This window comes from Lathyrus oleraceus, chromosome 5, assembly GCF_024323335.1.
Source record: "Lathyrus oleraceus cultivar Zhongwan6 chromosome 5, CAAS_Psat_ZW6_1.0, whole genome shotgun sequence".
Classification (NCBI taxonomy): Eukaryota; Viridiplantae; Streptophyta; class Magnoliopsida; order Fabales; family Fabaceae; genus Lathyrus; species Lathyrus oleraceus.
Window position 1 is genome coordinate 142,328,597 of NC_066583.1, and position 11,094 is coordinate 142,339,690.

At 34.2% G+C, this 11,094-nt stretch overlaps 1 protein-coding gene across 1 annotated transcript; it reads left to right on the top strand.

Moving 5' to 3' along the window:
• The first annotated feature begins 3,625 nt into the window (after positions 1–3,625).
• LOC127078754 (calnexin homolog) lies at positions 3,626–7,042 on the top strand. The gene is made up of 6 exons (XM_051019185.1): positions 3,626–3,925; positions 4,011–4,080; positions 5,071–6,218; positions 6,306–6,377; positions 6,459–6,572; positions 6,658–7,042. The coding sequence occupies exons 1-6, from the start codon at positions 3,809–3,811 to the stop codon at positions 6,793–6,795; spliced, it is 1,659 nt and encodes a 552-aa protein (XP_050875142.1). The 5' UTR covers positions 3,626–3,808; the 3' UTR covers positions 6,796–7,042.
• The last annotated feature ends 4,052 nt before the right edge of the window (positions 7,043–11,094 follow it).

An 11,094-nucleotide genomic window follows, 5' to 3' on the forward strand; every position in this document is an offset into this window, starting at 1 on the left:
CAATCGAATTCAGGCTTTAAGGTTGATGTTTCATCTTGAGAGGTAATCACATGATATTTTTAACATTTTATAACAATTTTCCATGTTTAGTTGTCCATGGATTTGAGAAAAGTAACCATCTTGACTTTCCAATTATCGTAGTTGGTGCCATCCAAAACATGTGGTCTATTGACAAATCTTTCATCCTTAGTGTTGTCCATCTGAACATAAAATATATTTCCTGGAGCTCACCCAAACAGAATAGAGTGTCCGCTTTGATGCCAATTGAAATTATGTTCTTAATGGGACATATTTTAGACCAGGTGCTTAAGTCAATGTGTTCAACATCTTAAACAAGAATTGAAAAGTAATATAAAATAAGATGATAAATCATAAAACAATAAAAGAACACCAAGAATTGCTAACCTAATTCAGTGCAAACAACACATGCGTCTAAGAGGCTTCCAACCCAAGAAAGGAAATCCACTGTTCAATAGAGTTAATACAAAGTGTCTTAGATGAACAACCCCATAGTGTATTTCTATTTAGGACTCCCACTAAATATGAGAACTCTTATCACTTTCTCTCAATCAATAGCCCTAGTGTTTACAACAATAATCAAAATATTGAACATTGAATTAAAACTCAACTAACAAATTAAACTTTATGCCTTTAGATATGAGTGCATGAGTTAGAGTGGTGCACAAATAAATACTCAAGTTATAAACCCTAACACACAAATATTTAATGCTTTTACACTTCAAATGTTAGGTTGAAAGTATTGAAGATTCGTGTGGAAGTATTAAAGCTTCAATACTTTCTCCAATCCATAAAAGATATGATCACATCCAAATTTGTAGAGGATTCAGTTTTTATTTGTTTTTCAACAACCTTCAACAAGATTTGATTTGTTTGAATTAAAATTTAAATCTCTAAATGATTTGATTTGATCATTTTAATCATCCAAACAAATATAATAAATGCTCAGAACAACCATCACGACCTGATGGCAAATGCTAGATGTTGCACACATGCTTGAACATCTGGTTCCACATGTGTCATTTATTCACTAAAGCATCTTAAACATTCCATGTTGTTTTGCATAATGCATCAAATCCAAAAGGAACAACAAAAAGAGATGCATATCCTTTCATCTGAGCTTACTAGGAGAATCGACCAATCAGAGGGATTGCCAACCGTGATGTCAACTTTTGCGATAACCTCCACAATATTCAAAATAGAAGGAGTCCCAACTATTTCAGCAGCTAACCAATGATATATGTTGGTGTTAGCCGACTCAATTAATCGAAGGTCCTTACGGGCCAGTACACCAACTCTATAATGGTTGTTAGGGATGACCTAAGACACAACATCAGACTGCCCTTGGCACTCCAAATGAGAAGCGATCTCAGTATCGTTAGGCTCGTGACTAATCACTCACCGTTAAGTTTTAACAAAACTTATGGCATTTTCCCTCCTTCGACGTGCAACTTCTATTTCCGCCTTAGTCAAAACATGAAGAGGCATTCGTTTCTCGACAAGATTTCCACCTCTGTCGATTTTCCCAGGAAGGAGAGCCTCCGAAAAATCTATAGAAGGAGTATCATCTAAAAGAGATTCTTCAGACAACCCTTCCATTTCTGAATCATCACTAAAAGGAACAATTTCTGCTTTGAAATCCCCGATGACAGAGTAAAGGGAATTTGATTCATATTCCATTACTATTCTCGATGGAGAAGACACATTACCCTCTGAATGACTCTCAATGACAATAAGGTTATTATTCATCATAATGAAGCACAGTAAATAATGAAATGAAAAAGCTGAAAGGGAGAAAGGTACCTTGAAATATAAGGCTGAATGTGATAAAGCAAGGAGAGGGCCGAATAGTCGAAGCTTTAAAGTTTTGAAAACTTTGAATGTGTAACGAAGATTACTCCTGAAGAAAATGCTATTAGAGAAGAGGGAAAAACTCAAAAAAACAAGGGAAACTCAGTCTACACGATAGGGAATTTTTTTCTCCACTCTTTCTTTCTATCCTTATATAGGCAAAGGCATTCAAACAAATCAGATTGAAAGTAAGAAGCAAGTGTGGATCAATGATCATATTTCATCTTGGGAACTCATCCAAACTCAAGCACTATAAGCTACATCACACCACTCCGCACCTTTTCAGGTCACACACCAAGAGAAAACGGTGAAACACTTCAATGATGAGACTACATTGAATAATCACGTTCCCCATTACTCGTTGGCCAAACCAAAGTAGTGCATGCCAGCCAACACCCGTGCAACTATTCTCAAGGGCCGACCACAATTACTAAAAGACTCCTCCAACATCCAGGATGCCCAATGAGTCTTGAGGGTAACTGTTTTGTGCCGGCCAAAGGCCTCGAAACCCACTACTCCACGCCGACCCAAAGACCTAATAGTACGAGACCCACTTATTCAACGTGTTCCACCAAGCCCAAAGTATAAATGCCTTCACAAAGGAATTTTAGGTACACAATTTATAATCTCCATTTTCATTACGGTTATCTTAAATCATAATTGACTTGGGTGTTGTAGTGGTAACCATGTAAATACCTCCCTAAGCCCATCGTATCAGAGATAACAAACACTAATTCAAGATCGACATCGATCAACAACGCCAATTCAAGACCTCCATTCTCGATCCAAGAAGCACTGTGATCGCAACCTTCGATCCACTGTGCCACATCACAAAATCACTTACGAAACTCCGTCTCACCATAACTTCCACAATCTATTTTATTTTTGATTTCGTAACGAAACAATATCTAAGACAATTTAACTTATTCATATATCTAAAATAATAAAAGGTAACAAAAAAAAAAGTCTATGATATAAATCGTAAACACAAAACTAAAAATAAAAAATAAAAAATTAAACAAATTTGATAATTGATGAAGAACATTTTTGGTACATTTGAACAATTAAGACATTTTAAAAGAGTCTTTATAAAATGAATCACAACATGTGTGAAAAAATAAAAAATGCAAACATAAAATAAACTATATTAGTATGTTTGGATGAAACATTTCATCGAGCTAATGTAATATTTTGAAATAATTTAAAATAATTTAAATAAAATTAATTATTTGAATAATAAATTAAAAATGGTTAAAATGATAAAAATCTATAAAATATTTTATTCAAGTAAATTTAATAATTCTAAAATGATATATAAAATCAAAAAATTTAAATTTTCTTAATATTCTAATGAATAAGAATGTCAAACAGGACATTATTAGTATTATTTCAAAATTTACAAGTTAATCTTCATATTTTAAATTAAAATACAATTTTGACAAAATGTGATAAATTTAAATTGATTTGATAAAAATTATAAAATTTGAGAGCTTATAATTTTTAACTATTTTGAAGGTTAAAATAAAATAACAAAACAAAAATAACTACGGATACTTTCGATTAAAAAGGGTTGAAATAAAGTTTATGGGATCTTCTTCTATATCCATATTATCATTAATTATTAACTAGTTCTATTTTTTAAAAATGTTCTAATTTTAAAGTTATCTTTTTCTTTTTTAATTTTTAAGTAGGTTGGATTTGGTTTGATTACTACAGCGCTACATAAAAGAAGCAAGTGATGCAAAAATGCTACGTGGCGAAAAACCATTGGGTTACGTCACGTGGCACTTAATATCATTGGTTGAAACAGGTCGAATAGAAAGCGTCAGTGTTGTATCACGCTTTCACTCTCCTTGTCTATTTAGATCTCAGAACTGATTCAGATTTTTCTTATCACATTACAGAGTTAGGGTTTGACAGTTGATCGAAGAAGATAACAATGGTGGATCGTAAGGAAATCCCTTTGGCTATGGGGCTATTGGCGGTGCTCCTTTTCTTCGTTGCTTCTTCCTCTTCGTTTCATCTCGTTCGCGCTTCTGATGAAGTAGATGACGCGGTAATTGAGATTTTTATTGTTCTTCGTGTTTTTTTGTTTGTTTGTTTGTGTTGTGGATCTCTGATTTGAGAGTTTTTATGTGTAGATCTTTTATGAATCGTTCGATGAGGATTTTGATAACCGATGGATCGTATCTGGCAAGGAGGAATACAACGGTGAGTATCACTGTGCAGATCGATTTTGTTTTGTTTTGTTTCTATTTGAAGCAATTTGATTTTTGTTTTCTCACTTCAAACTCCGTTTCAGATTTCTTTTAAAGTTGATTTTCCTATCTGTTTGTATGAAGTTGGTTACTACTGCTTCAATGAGTATGCTATTTTTTTTGTTGAGAATTTCCATTTATAATTGAGTCACTGCAGTTAGATTCAAGTAAAACCTAATCTTGGTTATACATTTATGGTTGATGAGTCTTTAGGATTGTAAGTGCTCACAAGTTAGATCAAGTTATTCAAAAAAAAAATATGCAATTCCAAAACAAACTAATTGCTATTACTGAAGGAGTTGATTCTGGAAATTAACATAACCAGTAATTAAGTACCAGCATTTGTCTATAGAAAAAGATTATATAAGCAGCAAGATTTGGTGCTAGTGTGCAATACATATACTGCTAACTGCTCATATGTGTATATATAATATTGCAGGCTAGATTTGGGTCCCCCTTTGATTTCTGTTTAGAATAGGGTCCTGATTCTTAATTTTAACGTATAGGAATATTCTTGGAAACTTCTTATAATTTAAGAATGATTGTGGTTGCAATATTGAGGGATTGTTTGCAATATGCTATTGGACAATGGATGACCGTACTTCAATTATTATACATTTAAAACTTTAGATGAAAATATATTGAATTAGTAGTCAAACGTATTATTTAATGAAGTTAAATAGAAACTATGGCTTTAATAGTTTTTTTTACTCTGACCATGCTTTCATATTATTTCTGTTTATTCTGGGATAATAATCTCACAGCTGATTGTGAAGCAATGAAGCATATTTTTAATTTTTTAGCAAGTATGAGAAAGCTTTGAGTTTTAAACCCAACATCTATGCCTCTGCAAATTAGTATCTGTTCCCCTCACATGCTTAATATATGTATATATTGTCCAACAAATTTTGATTTGTATTCTGATTTTTGTTTTGGGTTTCAGGTGTATGGAAGCATTCAAAGAGTGAAGGGCATGATGATTTTGGACTTCTTGTCAGTGAACCAGCAAGGAAGTATGCTATAGTTAAAGAGCTTGATGCACCTGTCAGTCTTAAGGACGGAACAGTTGTTCTTCAGTTTGAGACTCGCCTTCAAAATGGACTTGAATGTGGTGGTGCATATATTAAATATCTTCAAACTCAGGAGAGTGGTTGGAAGCCCAAGGGGTTTGACAATGAATCTCCTTATTCTATCATGTTTGGTCCAGATAGGTGTGGGGCAACCAACAAGGTGCATTTTATCTTCAGGCATAAGAATCCCAAGACTGGGAAGCATGTTGAACACCACCTCAAGTTTCCTCCTTCTGTCCCGTCTGACAAACTATCTCATGTGTACACTGCTGTTCTAAAGGATGATAATGAAGTGAGCATTTTAATTGATGGCGAGGAAAAGAAAAAGGCAAATTTCTTATCTTCTGAAGATTTTGAGCCTGCCCTTATCCCTTCCAAGACAATCCCAGACCCCGATGATAAGAAACCCGAGGACTGGGACGAGAGAGCCAAAATTCCTGACCCAGAAGCTGTAAAGCCAGAGGACTGGGATGAGGATGCACCTAGGGAAATTATTGATGAAGAAGCTGAGAAACCTGAAGGATGGTTGGATGATGAGCCAGAAGAAGTAGATGACCCAGAGGCAACAAAACCTGAAGATTGGGATGATGAGGAGGATGGTGAATGGGAAGCTCCCAAAATCGAAAACCCAAAGTGTGAAGCAGCCCCTGGTTGTGGTGAATGGAAGAGGCCAACCAAGAGCAACCCAGCTTATAAGGGAAAATGGAGTGCCCCCTACATTGATAACCCCAATTATAAGGGTATTTGGAAGCCTCAGGAGATTCCAAACCCAGAGTACTTTGAACTTGAGAAACCAGACTTTGAGCCTATTGCTGCTATTGGCATTGAAATTTGGACAATGCAAGATGGCATCCTATTTGATAATGTTCTCATAGCTAAAGATGATAAGATTGCCGAGTCCTATAGGGAAACTACTTGGAAACCCAAGTTTAACATTGAGAAAGAGAAACAAAAAGCCGAAGAGGAGGCAGCGGCTGCGGCTGCGGCAGCCTCTGAGTCAGAGGGTATTGCTGGCATCCAGGTAATACAAATTCTTCCAATTACTCCATTTTCTCTCTTATATCTCCATCTTACTTATGTTTGATGTTAATTTTCTTTTACCTTGCAGAAGAAGGCATTCGATCTCTTGTACAAGATCGCAGACATTCCCTTCCTAAGTGGCCAAAAGGAGAAGATTATTGTATGTACCAAAGCTTCAAGTCATTGAAATCATTATGTTTCACTAACTGGAATATGACCTATACTTTATGCTTATCTGCAGGAAATCATTGAAAAGGGGGAGAAGCAACCGAATCTGACTATTGGAATTATTGTATCTGTTGTGATTGTCTTTGTGTCAATCTTCTTCAGACTCATATTCGGTGGAAAGAAACCTGTAAGTAGAGAAACTTGTGTCATGAATTTCCTAGTGGTATTTTTGATTAACTTTCATGCTCATAACCAAGCCTCTTCTTCTGCAGGCTAATGTGGAGGCTAATGTTGAGAAGAAGACCAACACAGAAACTACCAGTAAACAAGATGGCGGAGAGAAGGAAGATAACAAAGAAAAGGAGGAAACAGCCAACCCTCCACGTCGGAGGCCAAAGAGAGACAATTGAAATGATTGAAACTTATAGGGGCTGCCCATTAATTATCATCATCCGTGGTTAATTTTGGGCTTAGTTGGATTTTAGGTGCACTTTGTTTCTTTTTTTAAAACTTTTTTTCCTTCTTCAGAAAGATTATATACTTAAGGAGTATATATGTTCTCCTTTTTGGAGACTCGAGTGTTTCACCTAATTGTAGCTGTACAATTATTTTTTTGTCCTCTTTTTTTTAGTAATGAATTATGCTTTTCACAGCCAACACTGCCTTTTTCTAGATTGTGTTTCCAAATGCGGGCCTTTTTTTTAGATTCTGTGTTTCTTGCTTTATTTAATTTACAATTTGGGTTTTTTCCTTCTAGATTGTGTTTCCAAATTCGTCCCTATTTTAAATTTGTGTTTCTTGCTTTATATTAGCTTATGCTAGCATTTTTTAGGATACTAGGTAGAGTCCACAATAAAAGTTATGGACTATATATGAAACCGGTACAATTTTGAAACATAAAAAATGAATACAATAAAATAAATTCTAAGGGCACTTATAATAATGCACTTGAATTTTATTTAAAAATGAATGAAGTTTAGTAAGTTCCACTCTATTTAATATGTTTATCTGAAACATCTTTAAATAAATTTATATTTAGTGTTTCAATTATTTATATTATTATAATTTGAATGTATTATTTGTAAATGAAGAACATCTTTAAAAAGTGTTTGTAACAATGATCACATATTAAGGAGAAATTTAATGTATTTGAATGTTTCATGAAAGTTAGGGGTCGTCCTCTCAATTTTGTCAAGACGGCTTAGGGGAAAATCGATCAAAATCTATATGAAACCTTTCAAGTAGTTTGTAGGCTCGTGTAGGATTCCATGTATACTACATCACATAAGCAAAACAAGCACAAAAGGAATGGATGCTCTTGTCGAGACTCGGGTTCCACTTGCAAGCTTATTGCATTACACATGCAAGCTCAAGCCAACATCAAGTCTCAATTTTTTCATGTGTTTGGAAAAAATTGACATAGAGAAACAACACAGCCACAACACATAGACATACTAGAACTCTAAATTCGGAGAAAAAGTTGCGATTGTTCTCAAATAATAACATTATGATTGTTCTCAAATAATAACATTATGTAAAAATACCACATAGTATTAGCTCATGTTTATCTAAACATATGCTAAAGCAAAAATGAAAAAATAAAACTGAATAAGAGCAAAAATGAAAAAATAAAACTGAATATTATCATTTCCAATGTGACCTTTACTAAAACGGCAAGGTCCAATATATATACATCATACTAGTAACTGTCAGCCCAACAAAATAATTAGTTGGTTGAAAAGAAATTAACTTACGTAGAATAAACTAATTATGAGATAAAATAGGAATAATTATGGTTAATACTCCCTCAAACTCGAATGTATGTTGTTCATTTCAAGTTTGGTAGAAAGAGAAGAAAGGGGACCATGATGAAGAGCCTTTATGAAAATGTATGCTACTTGCTTAGAAGAGTGAATAGGCACTAGGTGCATAATTTTGACTAGAACCTTGTCACGGAATATATGGCAATCCATTTTGATGTGATTTGTCCGTTCATGAAACACCAGGTTGTGGACTATATGGATGGCTGATTGGTTGTCACAAAATATGGTGATGGGTTGTGTGTGTTGAATACCAAGATCGACTAGTAAGTATAAAAGTAATTAAGTTTCACATGATGTGTTTACGAGAGCACGATATTCCGCTTCTGAAGATGATCCAGAAACAATCAATTGCCCTTTTCTTTTCCAGGGTATAAGTGATGTTCCAAGGTAGAAACATATATCAGTGGTTAATCATCTGGTTTTGTGGCAGGAACCACTGTCAGAATTGGAGAAACCTGTTAAAACGGTGAATGTTGTGTCTTGAAGAGGAGCCCTTTAGCAGGTTCTGACTTTATGTACATAAGGATTCTGATTGTAGCTTGAAGATCAACATCAGTCGATTTCGAGAGAAACTAACTCAATCTGCAAATAAAAAAACTAACGTCAGGGTGTGTATGTGTTAAGTAAAGAAGTTTGCCTATAAGGAAGTCGAAAGAAGTAGGATTAGATAAAAGAGATGATTTAGATTCATGATTTAATTTATGACTAGTGTCCACGAGGTTGGTAACTGGCTTGGCACCAAGAAGCCCCAAGTCTTGGAGCAAGTCCAAGCTATATTTTTGTTGACATGCGAATATGCCTAGAGCTGATCTAGCCACTTCGAATCCTAAGAAATATTTTAAGTTTTCCCAAATCTTTGATGTTGAATTTTGTATCTATTACCTATTTTAACAAAGAAATACCAGCCATATTATTTCCAGCAATCATGAGATCATCCACATAAACTAGTACAACTATAAAAGAATTAAGTTTATTCTTCGTAAAAAGAAAGTAGTCAAACTTAGATTAATTGTAACCTAATTCAGTTAGAGTGGATGTGAATTTATGGTTCCATTGCCTACTAGATTGTTTTAAGCAATAAATATAACGATTTAATTTACAAACAATGTTGCTACTGAAAACCTTTGAACAAGTGGGTACTTTCATGTAGACTTATTCATCTAATTTGCCATATAAAAAGGTTGTGTTGGTGTCTAATTCATGACGATACAAATTATTTGAGGCAACTACAGATAAAATAAGTCTAATTTTAATCATTTTAACCACTATATTAAAAGTTTCAAGCTACTCAAACCCTTATGTTTGAGTAAAACCCTTAGTGACTAAGCAACCTTTACACCTTTCAACCGTCCAATTGACTATAAATTTGACTTTAAAAATCCATTTATAACCAATGGATCTTTTGTTAGGAGGGAGAGGGACAAAATATCAAGTGTGGTTATCATCTAAGGATTTAAGGTCATGTCTAATGGCTAGTTGCCAATTCAGGTAAGAAGCAACCATAATTTAACTAGTGGGTTCTATAAGAGAGAATAACTTCAGGTTAAATCATTTATGATTATTTGATAAATTATTGTAAGAAAGAACATGCTGAATGGAAAAAGAAATGTTAAGTGCAGTATTAATGTTAGTAGAGTGGATATTACCTTTCAAGAGATCACAACGATAGTCTTTTAAGTAGGTTGGAGGTTTGTGGATACAATTGGATTTTATGATAGGGGAGAATTCTGTTTTGTGTTAGTTGTTGATATTGTCTTGAAAGGAAAGTATAGGAGTTTGTTGGAGAGGTGGGGTTGTGTTAGTGGGGGATGTTGTATTATTATGGGGGTGAGGAATTGAGATAATCATCTACAGGATAGTCTTGGGAAAGGGTTGATTGATGGGTGAATGTGTGTTGTTAGGTTGATACATGTTGGTGGAGTAAGAGAATATATGTTCATAGAAATAGGTGTCTCCATAGATAAATATTTTATTATTTGTAAGGTCAAAGAGAATATCCCCTTTGACTCCTTGTTAATAACTAAGATATATACAATTTCTACTCATAGGATCAAACTTTGTTCTACCATATTTGAGGGTAGCAACATACACTAAACAACAAAAAAACTTTGAGCACATAATGGTCAGAAATGATGATGCATGATGAAGTAAGGAGAATTATGATGTAAGAATTTAGAGGGAAGGCGATTAATTAAGTAAACAACATGATTAAAGGCATTAACCCAATTTTTTTTAGAGGAGGTGGGAGTGAAAAAGTAAAGATCTAGAAACATTTAAAAGATGTTGGTGATTCCTCTCAATAATGCCATTTTGTTGAGGGGTGTCAACACAAGAAATCTGATGTTGGATACCCTTTGTGGCATAAAAATCTTTAAGAGAAAATTCGGGTCCATTATCAGTCCTTATTGTTTTGACAATTTTATTAAATTGACTTTGAATGAAATTGATAAAAGATTTTACATGATTAGAGATTTCAGATTTCAAACGCATAAGATAAACCCAACTATATCTGTTGTGGTCATCAACAACGGTTAAAAAATATTTATGACCAAGCATAGATGGAGTAGAGAATTTCCGTTCTTGTTGAATAAGAAGGGAAAATGCTTTGTTGATATTGGGTAAGAGACTCATGAGCATGATTTGTGATCTGACTGAATTGTATTTTTCATTTAGCCCTTTTAGAAACCTGATGACATAATCTGATTTCTTGTATGATTTGATGGTATGGAGAAGGTTATATGAGCATTTCGGAGTGCAAATGCAACTGGGAAGCAGGCAAAATTTGTCTAACTCTTGCCAAAGTTTCATGAGACTGGTGTTGTATTGAGTGATAGTTTGATCCTATTGCTTGAGATTGAATAACTTTTCCTGAAGGTCTGAAATACG